The following is a 14,329-nucleotide window of genomic DNA, read 5'->3' as shown; positions in this document are numbered from 1 at the left end:
GGAGTGCAGTGTTGATTACCGTGACGGTTCGAGCAAGATGCGTGTGTCGAAGGAGGTCCAGTCCTCGTCAGCAACTTCGATGTTGTCAGCCGACAAGTTGTGGTGAAGACAAGCGAGGGAAGAAACATGTTGAATGAGAGATGAGAGGAGTCAGAGATACCACAGGAGTTAGTAAGGCATGAACTTGCTCTTCGCGAGAATTCACTGATTTCAGTCCATCTCCATTGCCTCTGAACTGCACTTCATCATATAAAATACCGAGAATATAGGCTTGGCTTCGGGTATTATATCGGTAATTACAATCCCATATCATACGAAAGTCTGGGTCCATGACAGCCACCTCAAATGAACATGTCCATGATATCACTACAAACACTCGCGCAGTAGCATGCCTTTCAAGTAGGGTCCATCGCAACGTGCTTCCTCCTCTGTCCTATACAGGTCCTACAGTGACAGGTAAGACGGGTCGAGACTACCTTCTGGTCGCGTCACTTACCCGGAAGTAGGTCGTGAACATCTTCAGGCACAGCAGTACAGCCCGGCGGTTGTCCAAGTTGTACACGCCCTCTCTCCAATACTGTTCTAAGTGCTCGACAGGCGGGATACACCGGCGCACCACGGTCTCAGGCAGCGCAGCAGGAGACGTTCCCTCATCTCCCGCCACGGCGCGAGAAAGCGCGTTGGTGATGGTGATCTTGTAAAACGTCGGAGCGAACCCGCGCACGGTGATCCCAGCAAACTCGTCCGAATCGCGTGCATGCACGTTACATACCGCACGCACCCGTCTGTTGCGCGCGAACGCAGCGAGGGCATCAATGATAAGTTTGATCTCGGGGTCGTCCCCAGATAGCTACATGCGAGGCCGGTGAGCCCAGTCTAAGTGGAATATCACAGGGGGGGACGTACCGTCGCTTCACAAAGTAAGTGGACCCGGTTGTACCAGTCGACCGAGCTCACCGATGCCTGAGCGTAAACGTCCTTTCTCTGCGAGTTTAATCTCATGGTTTCGATACGATTGATGCCATAGCGCGGTAGTAGACGACTCTGGTCGCGGAACATTTCCACCAGCTGCTTGGTGAAATTGACATGGTCCTGTAGTTCCCAGAGCTGCGGATATCTCGCTGCAGACTGAAGCGAAGCTAAGAACCTTCCCCCGCCGTCGGACATCCTGGGGTCTGCGGGATCCGCATCAGCCGCCAAAAGGAGTGAGATATCCTCCGTCGGATCAGGCAAGGTTGGTATGTCGAAGAAGGTTTTCCAGTCTTCATCTACAATTCTGATGTTGTAGGTAGACAAGTCGCTAGCCGACCAAAGCAGTGACGGAAGAATCATGTCTGAAGGAAAAGAGTTGTTGTGACAGCGATGAAAACGAGGATTTATATACCGTGCTGCATATAAATTCTCGTTTTCATAGCGGTACGTAGAAGCTACCCGAACGTGGGTGCAAGGCACATGCCCGTCTTTCCTTGACAGGCCGTCGGGTGCGGAACACTACTGCACACGTTCCGAACAATTCCGAGTCGCTCCTGCTGGATGCATGACAGTACCGGCCGTACCCTGGATAATTCCCTTAGACGCCATTGCTGATTTTCAGATTCTTTGTCCCAACATTGACCCTTTTTTTGACTTTGTATCCGGATACAGTCATTTGCATAAACCGGAAATCGCGTCGTCAAATCTTCTGTTTGCTCGAGACAAATACTTTCCAGGCAGGTGCACATGACAGCGGCCAACATCCGGCATCCTCGCATTACACTCATCAGGAAAACCCAACTTTTACTTATGGGACTTATTCCAACTTTTTGACCTTTTTTGCCTTATTTAAGGCCCATAAGTTCTCAAAAGTCGACTTTTAAGCCTCTAAGGAAATATGACTTATGGACTTTTTGTCCTTTTTTACCTTATTTAAGGCTTATAAGTGCATTTAAGTTGCATAAGAACACCTTTAAGTAAAAGTTGGGTTTTCCTGATGCTCTAGACTTTCGGACTTTTTATAAAGCACCGGGTTGGCAGGTGGGGCTCCCTTCCTCATCTTTGGTGATGCTTTTTCGTTCTGGCGGCGGTTGTGGCATACTGTACCTTCTTCGTTTTCCACTTCTTATTCCTTCACACCTTTATCACACCTTTTGTTGACAATCATCTGGACAGACCTCTTGGTGGCTGGTGCAGATCTACTACATGGTCCTCGGGTGGGTGAAACTAACTTGGACCTCACCTAAATCAAGACTTGTTCCTTAGCTTGATTCCCTGGTATTTGTGGCCTGATGCTTGGCCTTTTAGATCCAAGATAGCTATTGGCACTTCAGTTGCAAGATATTGCTCAGATCATAGTCATTCAGATTGCAAGGCCAGTACAAGGTGTTGTTTAACATTGGCAACTAGCGTATGGACTATGCAAACCCTTCTCAAGAGTGAGACTGATGGAGAGCCGGTGTTCAACATATGGGCATTTTATGTCTTTCGCACTTCATTATTGCCTTTTAAGGTCACTTTTATATTCTTTGTTAGTTGCAAGGTGAGTGTGAGCTGTTCATAGTGGGGTCACAGTTAAACTGTAGATCATGTGTACAGAAAATAATGATCACATGAGCAACACATCTGCATTCAGTAAACACTTTGGACTCTGACCGATGTGTGGTTGACACAATAATAGAGGAGTAAATTCAATATGGGAGTAGCTCTTAAATGTATTATGTGACAGATATCATGGTGTCTCATATCTGCTCTGCAAAATCTGCTCATGAATGAACTAATCATGATTTGCAGTTATTTCGGATAGAGGTTGTGGCTGAAGACTTTAAAACTTTTTTCAGTGTCCCACAGCTTCTGTTACGCGGCAGCGAAACACGAGCGTCTAGTCGAGTCGTCACGAGACAAGGTCTTAGTCTAAGACACAAGTCCGTTCAAGTGACACTTCTGGCGATGTCCTCGCACTGAAGGTCGATCAGAGTTCGTTCTTATGACTCGTAGTAGCTGTCTGCTACTGACGGTCGATCTCAGTCAAAGGCAAGTGAAAAGCTGGTTTAATGGTAACCAGGTCGAGATGGGGATCCAGCTCGACAAGGTCGTCTACTTATACAAAAGGTATCCTCAGTACTACGCAGTAATGCGAGATCGTTCATTGGCTAGATAAGGTGAAACGATATCTGGGCAAGGTACCAGCGAGGAAGTAATATGCATGAGAAAGCTGAGTAAGGTCGTGAGAGATAATCAGTACTAATGGGGATAACGAGTCGTGTATCAGAACGAGGTAAAGATGAGGCGTACATGCACATCTTGCATGCGCGATAAGAAGAAGGTCCGGAGTTGGATCCGGTGTAACCCTAGACTAGGGGTTCTGGACATCTGGGTAAAGAATCGGAGGTTGCGCTCCAATGAGTCACGTGTTGGATTACGTGGTCTGGTAACGTAAAGGGAACAAGGAAAAGAAAAAGAAAAGATGCGCCACAAGTGGGGAGCGTTGTAACATCAGCTCCCGTCTAACGTTTCTTGTCCCACAAGAAATATTGTGATCTTCATCGTCGTCGGGGGCAGTCGCGGACATAATGATCTCCTCCACATCTGTAGCATGTCCGCCGGCTGGTTCGTGATCCTTGTTCGGGGATACGTCCATTCCTGTAGGGATGACTGCGACGCGAAGAAGTGGATGCAGTCGAGAAAGATGGTTGGGATAACGGAGATCGTCCACTGGGTACGTGCAAACGAGGAGGGTGAGGTCGAACGGGAATTGGTTCTGGCGACGAGCGAGGAGTGGATGCGGGTATTCCATTAGTGGTGTATCCGAGGATGTGTCCGATGTCTTCATCCCCATGCTCCCTCCAAATCTCCTGTGCTGTACGAGTGACCGTACTGCGCATCAACGACCAGACTTGGTCGACTCTGGTCCGGGCTCTACTCGTCCTTTCTTCTGCTGCGATGAGCTCTTGTCTGGCCGTCTGCATCCACTCGACCATTTCTAATGCTCGTTGCATGGAAACCACCGCTTGTCGATCTTGCGGGCGATTTCGTAAGGCAACGAGGATATCTGTGAAGTCGACAGGAACACGGATAGCTGAGACCAGACGTGTGGCAAATTCTTGTTCGTCCGATGCGTGACTGAGTTCGATAGACGGTGAGGGCGAGGAGGTGCGGATAAAGGGTGTCTGTGCTCGAGAGAGTACTCCATTGACAAGCGTAGGCGATGCGGGTATGCTCATAATTGTGGAGGCGACTTCAGCGAGTATATTGTGAACAAGGTCGTCTATAGCGGAAGTGGGCATTGATGATATGTCGTTTTCTCCCCCTTTTATACCTTTCGGTCGTTAAGGGGGTCGCGGTTATCTGTGATGTGAAATAGAATGTCGTGGATCCGGGTAATAATCAAATAGATGAAAATCCATTGGACGATAAAGAGTATTCCCACAGAGATAAGGACTGCCTGATCAGTTCCAGGCATCGTTCTGATCACCCCAGCCGTTAGCGTGCGGGCTGTCTCGCATGAAGAGTGTGTGTTCGACAAGTCGTCTGATAAGGATTTGGTGGATGATCCAAAGAAAGGCGAGGGTTGTGCAGTGGAGGACGATTAGGAAGATGATGAGGAAAACCGTCGTGGTAGTCATTCCGGGTTTCTTCTCCTCTACTGGATCCCCCTGGTCCTTTTATATGCATCGAGGATTCGCTTGGCATTCTGTAAATTGTGGGTAGGTTCCCACGAGTTTTCTGCTGAAGGATATCCCTTCCACTTAACTAAGTACCTCAGATGACCTCGGTATGTCTTGTGATTCAGGATGGCTTCGACTTCGTACTCTTCTTCGTTATCAACGACATCAGGTGGTGGGTTCATGTAATTCGGACCATGTATGTCGTTTTCGCGATAAGGAGATAGAAGGGCGGCGTGAAATACGGAATGAACTCGCCAGGCCTTCGGGAGTTTGAGACGATAGTTGGCTGGTCCGATGACTTCGGTAATTTCGAACGGCCCTTCACGCTTTGGTGCTATCTTGCGCGAGGCGTAATTGACCTTCAGGTTCCTCGAGTCTAGCCAGACCTTCTGTCCTAGTGTAAACTTCGGCGATCCTTGTCTGACTCGGTCCGCCATCTGTTGTCGGGCTAACTCGTGCATGGCTAGTGCTTCTAGCCTTATCTTCTGCAACATGTCAAGCCTGGATTCAACCGATGGAATGTTCGTGGTCGGAAATACGGAAGGGAGTCCACGTGGTTCGTATCCCATCATGATGCGGAATGGGCTCATCTTCCGTGCCGAGTGTTCCCTTGTGTTATGACAAAACTCGAGGTCTGGCAGGCGGTCGGCCCATGTTTCAGGGTTGTTTCCGCAATAGAGTCGAAGATAGATTTCCAGCTCCTGGTTGACTCGCTCTGTTTCTCCGTCCGTCTGAGGGTGATAAGCTGTGCTCATTGATGATCTGATCTGGAGTAGTCGATTTAACTCTTGGAAGACCTTGGATGCGTATTGAGGTCCTCTATCCGAGATGATTCGGTCGGGTAATCCAAATCGCGAGTATACTTTGTCATGAAAAATCTTGGCCGTTCCTTCAGCTGTGATCGTTTTGAGGCAGGGCGTAAGAATCACCCCCTTCGTAAGGTCATGGTCTACTACGACCATAATTGAATCAAAACCGTTGGAAACGGGGAGGTCGGTAATAAAATCGGTGGTGCAACAGGAAAATGGTAATGCGTGTGGGTCGGCGGGAATTGGTTCCAAAGGAATACGAGTTGGATGAGTATTCGGTTTCATTTGTTGACAGGCGGCACAGCCTTCAACATAATTGTAGACAAATGTATACATGCCGGGCCACCAGAATTCACGACGTAACAGTTCAAGAGTATTGAACTTTCCAGGGTGACCCATGGCAGGGGAGTCGTGATGTAGTCGAACGAGGTCACGACGAAGAGTTTCGGATGGTGGAATGTAAATCTTTCCCTTGTAGAGGATGACACCATCGCGAACTTCCCAGTCGGAAAGCGATGATTTCATGGGGAATGGCCCTTTGTGCGCAATCGCTTCGAGGGCTTCGTGAACAATGAGGTCTTTTGCTGTGTGATTCCTGATTTCGTCGAATAGTGTCGGGGAAATGGATCGCACGAATAGTGCGTTGGGTAAAAGAATGCGATCTTCATTGTCACTTTCACTGTCATCGAGTCCATTACGACGAGAGAGCGCATCAGATTGGATCATCTGAGTTCCAGGGACATGGATGAGGTGAAGATCAAATTGTGATAATTTGAGACTCCATCGTGCTTGTCGGCGGTTTAACTTCTGAGCTGTACGGAAGTACGTGAGGTTCTTGTGATCACTGCGAACTTCGACGGGATGGGGAGAGCCTTCAAGATAATGGCGCCATTCAGTGAGGGCTCGAATGATTCCGAGGAGTTCGCGGTCGTAGATTTCGTAGTTCCATTCAGCTGGATTGAGTGTCTGTGAAATGTAGGCACAAGGATGGAGGTCTCCATTGATATCGGCTTGGCGTAAAACTGCACCCGTAGCAAACTTGGAAGCGTCGGATTCAACAATAAAGGGTTTTGCCTTGTCAGGCAGTAACAGTACTGGGGCGGTACTGAATCGTTGCTTCAATGTGTCGAAAGCTGTCTGACATTCTGTTGTCCATTCAAAAGGTGGAGATCCAGCGGCAGTGCGCGTAAGATTCGTCAATGGTTTGGCAATATCTGAGAAGTTGGCAATAAACTTCCGATAGAAGTTTTCAAACCCTAGGAAAGAGCGAACACCTTTTACCGTAGTTGGTTCAGGCCATTCTGCAATTCCTTTAAGTTTGATAGGATCCATGCCAATGTAGTTTTCTCGAATGATCATGCCTAGGAATTCGACTTCTTTAACGTCAAAGAAACACTTTTCCGGTTTAAGGAATAAGTCGTTGTCTTTAAGTCGTTGGAGTACGTGTCGGGTTCGAACGTGATGTTCTTCCAAATCGTTTGAGAAGATGAGGATATCATCCATGTAAATGACTATCCATCCCTCATCGATCATGTCCTTGAAGAGTGCGTTCATCATCATTTGGAAAGTCGCCGGGGAGTTGCAGAGTCCAAAGAACATGACCATAGGTTCGAAAAGTCCGCGATTTGTCTTAAATGCGCCCTTCCATTGGTCACCATCTTTGATTCTGACGTTGTTATATCCGGAGCGTAAATCCATTTTCGTAAAGATCGATGCGCCTTTGAATTGATCCATAAGGTCAGAGATGAGCGGAAGAGGATAGGCGTTCTTCACTGTCCCTTCATTCAGGTATCGGTAATCCTGACAGGGACGTAGTGCTCTGTCTTTCTTTCCTACGAAGAAAAATGGTGAAGCCATGGGAGATTTCGACGGTCGGATGTATCCTTTTCGCAGATTTTCTTCCAGGAAGTCATCCATCGCTCCTTGTTCTTTGAGCGATAACGGATAGACTTTACAGTTGCGTGGAATAAAATCGGGTTTCAAGTCAATGGCATGGTCCCAAGGCCTGGTTTCTGGAAAGCGTTCAGCTGCTTTCTTTTCAAAGACGGACTTCAAATCGTGGAGGTAGTTGGGGACCAACTCCTCGACGGTTTTGGGTTTGTCTACAGCTGATGCTTCTTTGTGTGCCTGTTGTGCCAATTCTTGTGATTTACCGGATGGTTTGTAAAAGACCGTATTCTGTGCATTACAGAATAATGGGGATCGAGTACTGTGTGTCATTCTTCCAATGGCGGGGCCTCTTCGTATGGTGAAGACTGCGGTTTCAGTCTCTTCATTCGTCAAAGGTGACTCCTTCCTGATGGGTTCAAATATCCCAATGACTGGCTCTCCTGCGATATAGGATATAACTAGCTCGTCATCATCGAGCTGATCCATAGGGGATTCTGATGGTAGGTCATCTAGTTCGGTATCATTCTGCACTGCGGGTAACTCGCCACGCTCAGTGTTATCGGTCATGATTTCTCTGATAGATTCCGAATGCCCAAACGAGGTAGGGGAAGTTTCGGTGGTGATTAGCTCTGGGAGTCCATCTTCCTTGAAAATCGAAACTTCTTTATCTGGTGCATCTTCGACGGTGGGTTTCGGTGGCCATTTGGCCTCTTTACCAAACCAAAAGTCACCGGTTTCCCAGTTGATCATCGGATTGAGGCGTTTAAGCCACGGCATGCCGAGAAGTATGTTTTCTTTGCCAATGCCGGTCAAGAGGAAGCGAGTAAGCGTCTTCCTTCCTCCGATTTTCATCATCTTCCAGGTGCAATGAGTAATGGTACCCATTTGATTTGGTGTGCCATCTGCATTCATGACTGTAATCGGTTTCGGTAATTCCCATCTGATGAAATCGTTTTCTTCCGCAAAACGAATGTTCATGAACGTTTCGGCTGCACCGGAATCGATCAAGGCTTCTGTTGTAACGTCTTCCTTCTCTCCCAACGAAATATTCACAGTGATTGAATTTCCGCTAGTGTTACAAATAACGAGGGGAGATACGGTAAGATGCGACGGTCCATGCATTACTAGTGGCCGTCGTCTCAAAAACCCAATTGGGTTCGTTCTTTGTCAGTCATGTCGTTGAAGACGTTTCGCACATAGGCGATCTGTTCCTCTCTGGTTTCTTCCTTCGACGTCTCCTTCTTCTGTGCGAGGTCTTCTCGCATCTTCTTGATCCATGTGATCGTGTCTGTGTCTAACCCGGGCTGTATCGTCCTAGCACGGGTGAAACTTCCAGACTGAGGGTGGAATTGTCTGTCGTTGGCTATATGGCCCTTCTTTCCGCATAGGAAACATAATCCTTCTTTCATTCTCTTTTGTCGCTCATCTGGGGATAAGCGCGAGATATTGACACGATCAACATCCATCGCATTTAGATCCTTTGCAGAAGCCGAGTAGTAGGGACGATGGACAGATCGGCCCTTTCCTCGTGTCGTTGTAGTGGCTCCTCGCTTGAAGATCTGAGCAGATCTCCATTGGTTGTCAAACCGCGAGGCGTATTCGTACCACTTGTCAAGTGTCTTGGGCATGCTTTCCATCCCATATATCCTTTGTCGGAGTGGGTCGTTAAGCCCCCACTTGAAATACTCGATATTTCCGGCATCTTCTAGTTTCGCCTTGGATTCAAGCGATCGGAATTCGGCAATGTAGTCGTCCGCAGTACGAGTTCCTTGCTTGATGTTACGCAGCAAGGTACGAGCGGTTTCTTCAATATTTTCATCGCCAAATGCTTTGTTCACACTCGCAATGAAGTCTCTCCAACTCCCATAAGAAAGGAAGTCGTCATTGGTGAGTTCCGTTTCTATGAAGCTCTGTGCCCATGATCCTGCTGTTTCTCCTTGCATGTGCGATAGCACGAATGCGATCTTCTGATTGTCCTCCTGGTAGACATGGCTATTTCCGGCCATGTAGTTCTTGCATTGGTTTATAAATTCCCTAAGCTTCGAACGGTCTGAACCGTTGAAGATCTCGGGTTTTCTAAAACCAAGTTCCTTCTGGCTAACATGGTGACGTCCTTCATCCATGGTAACTGTAGCCATCGGTGGCATGTAATCGGGTACGATTGGTGCAAGAGTCGGTTGGGGTACAGGATTCTGGGCAGGGGGGTTCCAAGGGGCGTCTGGTCTTTCTCCTGGATAGGAGGTCGTTATACCGCTGTCTGCGATGTGCTGGAGCACTATTCCACCAAGATTATGGGGAAGTGTCCTTTCAAATTCCTCTGGGGAGTAGTCGAAGTTGTGATTGTCTGGCCTGATGAATACAGGCCTTCCTCCTATGAAATGTGCGTTTCGTTCTGTGCTCCACTCCGCTTGGGATGGGAGGTGCTCGCGGTACTGCTCTGGAAGAGCGGTCGGGTTGATATAGTTAAAATCCAGCGTGGATAAATTCTTCTGTGTGGCCTATGTCTACACGTAGACTGCACACCGTCCTTAACTAAGTGGGTTCGTTCGTCGTCGGCTAACAAGCCCGTAGAGTGTCTTCTGTCTTCAAACTGATACACCTATTTGCTGATTGCTCGAGTGATTACCTCAGCCTCCTCGGCCTATTGGTCTCTCGGACAGACCCCTCTCCGAAGATGAGTGATCAGTCTATCCCTTCAGCTACCTCGATTACAGAGTAATCTCAAACGGTGCTTTAGCAATCGAATCGGGTGTATCGTTCAGTCTTCAAGGTTCGGTCCGGTCGGTAGTTCGTTGTTGGACTCTAGGAAGTCACAGAGAGTAATAAGATCTCGACCTAATGTTACGCGGCAGCGAAACACGAGCGTCTAGTCGAGTCGTCACGAGACAAGGTCTTAGTCTAAGACACAAGTCCGTTCAAGTGACACTTCTGGCGATGTCCTCGCACTGAAGGTCGATCAGAGTTCGTTCTTATGACTCGTAGTAGCTGTCTGCTACTGACGGTCGATCTCAGTCAAAGGCAAGTGAAAAGCTGGTTTAATGGTAACCAGGTCGAGATGGGGATCCAGCTCGACAAGGTCATCTACTTATACAAAAGGTATCCTCAGTACTACGCAGTAATGCGAGATCGTTCATTGGCTAGATAAGGTGAAACGATATCTGGGCAAGGTACCAGCGAGGAAGTAATATGCATGAGAAAGCTGAGTAAGGTCGTGAGAGATAATCAGTACTAATGGGGATAACGAGTCGTGTATCAGAATGAGGTAAAGATGAGGCGTACATGCACATCTTGCATGCGCGATAAGAAGAAGGTCCGGAGTTGGATCCGGTGTAACCCTAGACTAGGGGTTCTGGACATCTGGGTAAAGAATCGGAGGTTGCGCTCCAATGAGTCACGTGTTGGATTACGTGGTCTGGTAACGTAAAGGGAACAAGGAAAAGAAAAAGAAAAGACGCGCCACAAGTGGGGAGCGTTGTAACAGCTTCCAGACCTGTTTGTCGACACCACTATGTCTATTTATGCTGAAATGCTCACTGATAATATTAGTTGTCAAGCCCTGTCAGACCCCGTCTATGACTTTCTGCATCGCCTTATGCCTGTGATGAGTCAGGAGCCTGAATTGCAGTTGCTGGATATGTTTCATTCATGACATTCTGAAGCAAGTCCTTGGTGATGAGAATTTTGTAATATGTTTGTGCAGATCCTATCATAATCACTGCGAGAAGGACTTGCGATGTCAGGGCCAGGTTTCTGTACAGTTGGCAGATGCAATTATTCTGCAGAAATGCTGTGAGTGCCTCTGCAACTAGTTGGGGCTCAGGGTTTTCTGTTGAACCCAAGTGCTGCAAATATCATGTCAGAGCTGTGGTATTAACAGAAACTGAGGATAGGTGAGCAAACCTTATTCTCCTGAACCAGGAGAAGCATATGATCTGCCATTTTGAGCATGATGTCAGGGGTCAAGGCAATGCCAACTCACACATCTGGAAACCTAAGTTTTTCTTATACACAATACTTCTCTGATCAGCACAGTAGCTAGCTGCACTGAAGAGTGTTTGCACTAAAACACTCTTCAGTGCAGCTAGCTACTGTGCTGATCAGAGAAATTGTGTATAAGAAAAACTTAGGTTTCCAGATGTGTGAGTTGGCATTGCCTTGACCCCTGACATCATGCTCAAAATGGCAGATCATATGCTTCTCCTGGTTCAGGAGAATAAGGTTTGCTCACCTATCCTCAGTTTCTGTTAATACCACAGCTCTGACATGATATTTGCAGCACTTGGGTTCAACAGAAAACCCTGAGCCCCAACTAGTTGCAGAGGCACTCACAGCATTTCTGCAGAATAATTGCATCTGCCAACTGTACAGAAACCTGGCCCTGACATCGCAAGTCCTTCTCGCAGTGATTATGATAGGATCTGCACAAACATATTACAAAATTCTCATCACCAAGGACTTGCTTCAGAATGTCGCAAATGAAACATATCTGGCAACTACAACGGTGATTCGCAGGTACACACCTCAGGTCCCCAGATAGACTTAATACTTGCAGGAGAGAATGGAGCCGGTTATCAATAGGCATCTTGTTTTTCGTTGCCTACAGGCATTCAAGAGTTTTGTTTTCAGGTACGTCTTACATGCATGGTTTGCAAAAGCATGGACGACCGCTTGTCCAAGCAGGAAGCACACAACCTTATACAAATGACTGGTGGCACCTCGTTTGTGTGTGTGCCCAGCGAGACACTCGTCGTGAGCGGCTCAGATGATGGTTCGCTGATGCTCTGGGACGTAGAGAGCGGGCGGGAACTGGACACCATCACGGAGCACACCAACTCAATTTGCGCGCTTGCGGTATCACCTGATGGGCACACCCTCCTGTCTGCCGCGCGCGACGGGCTCGTGTTAGTCTGGGATGTGCATGCCGAGGGAGTGACGGTGCGCGGGCGGCGGGATGGGCACGATGGGTCCGTGAACGCACTCGCAATCGCGCCTAATGGGCGCACAATTGCAATGGGATCGGCCGACTACACTGTATCGCTCTGGGATTCGGCGGCGCAGGGAACAACCCACGTGCTGCGGGGGCACACGGCGATAATTACGTGCGTGCAGTTCTCGGCAGGCGGGGGGCGGGTGGGAACAGCAGGCGCGGACTGCTTGGCACGTGTATAGGATGTAGTGAGCGGGGCAGAGCTGTCCGTGCTGCGAGGCCACGAGGGCGTGATCTATACGATCGTATTCGCGCCGAACGCGCAGCGGATGGTAACGGCTGCGGACGACGGGACCGCGCGCGTGTGGCACGCGGAGACGGGCGAGGAGCTCGTCACTCTGCGCGAGCATGCGGGCCAGGTGTGGAGGGCGGTGTTCTCCGCGGATGGGAAGAGGGTGCTGTCCGTTGACCAACAGGGTCTCGTGAAGGTGTGCGACTCAGTCGGCGGGAAGGTCCTACGCAGCATTGACACCACCGCGGCCGACGCCATCAACGCCGCTGCATTCTCGTGCGACGGGAAGCTCGGGTGCACCGCCGCGGACGATAACATCGTGCGCGTGTGGGACCTCGCCACGGCACGGCCGTTGCTGCGTTCGAGGGACATGACGACAGTGTCAGGCTCCTCATCTTCTCCCCGGACGCGAAGAACCTCATCTCGACGGCAGACCACGGTACGATGCGCATATGGGACATTGAGGACGAGAAGATGATCAAGCCCGAGTAGACGGCAAGGGGTAGAATATTGCGATATGGCGGCTCGTTTCTCGGTTTGTTGGCCTTGTGAATGCTGGCCGTTATCTCTACATTCTGCTCTACCAGTCTTGTATACCAGATACCACCAATACCACAACGAACAGAGGGATCGTTGCGTAACGGAACTGTGTCGGATAGAGCCGCGTTCCTTGCTCTACAACCGTGAAAGCACAGCAAGAGCACATTGACACAGAATAGAAAATTGCCCTGCGGCAAACGAGGGGGCTCATAAATGGCAGCGTGTCTTCAAAGTGTGAATATGCTGTTCCCGCCTCGCGTGATATAACGGCGATCGGACTCGACGGCACCTGGGGCCTCATTCAGTGGACGTGATGCAGTCCGTAGTTGGCATGGTGTTACGAGAGGGGGTCGCTTCTGTCCAGAGACTTATCTACGTCATTGTCCTGCGCGCCAAAGTGAGACATAAATCGATGGGATAAAGAAAATCGCCACTTGCAGAGACTGATGATATATTAAAAGTCGGCATTCGCGACCTCTGCTTCAGTATGTTGTCACATACCCCTGCGAGTCTGGCGGGGTGTACATCACGAATGGTGGCACTACGAGGATGTGATCCAGCAGGAATTCGACGAAATCCCACAGCTGCGCACATGTATCAACCCGACATAAAATCACGCGCAGCGAGAACTCACTTGCCCTCAAGTGATACATAATTAGCTTCGTTCATGGAATCTCGGGTTCCAGTATCCACAGCCGCAACCGAGCCGCCTCGCGCTTCGTTGTACCGACGAAGCGATGATCCTGAGATTCAGCATCAGCTCGAATGACATTCATCGTGCGTAGAAACGACAAACGCCACGCTTGCTGTAGGAAAAACACACTGACTCGCGCGTTGGTATTGTGTAAGTCTTCCATGCGAGTCGGGGTATACCGCTGTCGAGCTGAGAAGTGAAGTGAGTCATCCGCATCTCTAAAATCACCGGTGGACGTGAGCCTGAACAGATCGCCCTCCTTCAGAAACGTGCACAGTATACTCGGCTCGGTCCCCTTCACCCACGCCCAGAAACAAAGCTTCACTTTCGGATAGGCAAATAAGTTCTGTCGATCTAACTTGCTGCAGATGAGGTGGCAGGGCCAGGAAAGCGCCGTGCCTTGCATGCACTGAAACTCGCATTGATCGACAAAACTTGAAGACAGTTTAACAGCCACCTGGGACTACAAGCGTCATCGAGATGGATAGCAAATTAAGACGAACAACTTACTATCCGACCCTTGTGATGAATCCAGCG

At 49.1% G+C, this 14,329-nt stretch overlaps 6 protein-coding genes across 6 annotated transcripts; 2 read left to right on the top strand and 4 right to left on the bottom strand.

Annotated features, from left to right (window-relative positions):
• Positions 1-366: 366 nt before the first annotated feature.
• On the bottom strand, positions 367-1,332 carry SCP_1000340 (hypothetical protein; the record flags this gene model as incomplete). The annotated part of the gene is made up of 3 exons (XM_027761904.1): positions 367-444; positions 497-850; positions 907-1,332. The coding sequence occupies 3 exons, from the start codon at positions 1,330-1,332 to the stop codon at positions 367-369; spliced, it is 858 nt and encodes a 285-aa protein (XP_027617705.1).
• A 3,283-nt stretch (positions 1,333-4,615) lies between these two features.
• SCP_1000330 (Transposon Tf2-6 polyprotein) lies at positions 4,616-8,251 on the bottom strand (the record flags this gene model as incomplete). The annotated part of the gene is made up of 1 exon (XM_027761903.1): positions 4,616-8,251. One exon carries the CDS (start codon positions 8,249-8,251, stop codon positions 4,616-4,618), a length of 3,636 nt encoding a protein of 1,211 aa, XP_027617704.1.
• A 227-nt stretch (positions 8,252-8,478) lies between these two features.
• On the bottom strand, positions 8,479-9,462 carry SCP_1000320 (hypothetical protein; the record flags this gene model as incomplete). The annotated part of the gene is made up of 1 exon (XM_027761902.1): positions 8,479-9,462. The coding sequence occupies one exon, from the start codon at positions 9,460-9,462 to the stop codon at positions 8,479-8,481; it is 984 nt and encodes a 327-aa protein (XP_027617703.1).
• A 2,533-nt stretch (positions 9,463-11,995) lies between these two features.
• On the top strand, positions 11,996-12,508 carry SCP_1000310 (hypothetical protein; the record flags this gene model as incomplete). Its single annotated transcript, XM_027761901.1, has 1 exon — positions 11,996-12,508. One exon carries the CDS (start codon positions 11,996-11,998, stop codon positions 12,506-12,508), a length of 513 nt encoding a protein of 170 aa, XP_027617702.1.
• An 87-nt stretch (positions 12,509-12,595) lies between these two features.
• Positions 12,596-13,050, top strand: SCP_1000300 (hypothetical protein; the record flags this gene model as incomplete). Its single annotated transcript, XM_027761900.1, has 2 exons — positions 12,596-12,885; positions 12,945-13,050. The coding sequence occupies 2 exons, from the start codon at positions 12,596-12,598 to the stop codon at positions 13,048-13,050; spliced, it is 396 nt and encodes a 131-aa protein (XP_027617701.1).
• Positions 13,051-13,435: 385 nt separating this feature from the next.
• Positions 13,436-13,955, bottom strand: SCP_1000290 (hypothetical protein; the record flags this gene model as incomplete). The annotated part of the gene is made up of 4 exons (XM_027761899.1): positions 13,436-13,483; positions 13,537-13,682; positions 13,737-13,841; positions 13,895-13,955. The coding sequence occupies 4 exons, from the start codon at positions 13,953-13,955 to the stop codon at positions 13,436-13,438; spliced, it is 360 nt and encodes a 119-aa protein (XP_027617700.1).
• Between the last annotated feature and the right edge of the window lie 374 nt (positions 13,956-14,329).

This window comes from Sparassis crispa (assembly GCF_003851025.1).
Source record: "Sparassis crispa DNA, contig_000009F, whole genome shotgun sequence".
NCBI lineage: Eukaryota > Fungi > Basidiomycota > Agaricomycetes > Polyporales > Sparassidaceae > Sparassis > Sparassis crispa.
Note: the sequence above shows the minus strand (reverse complement) of the source record. Positions and strands in the feature narration are given on the sequence as shown.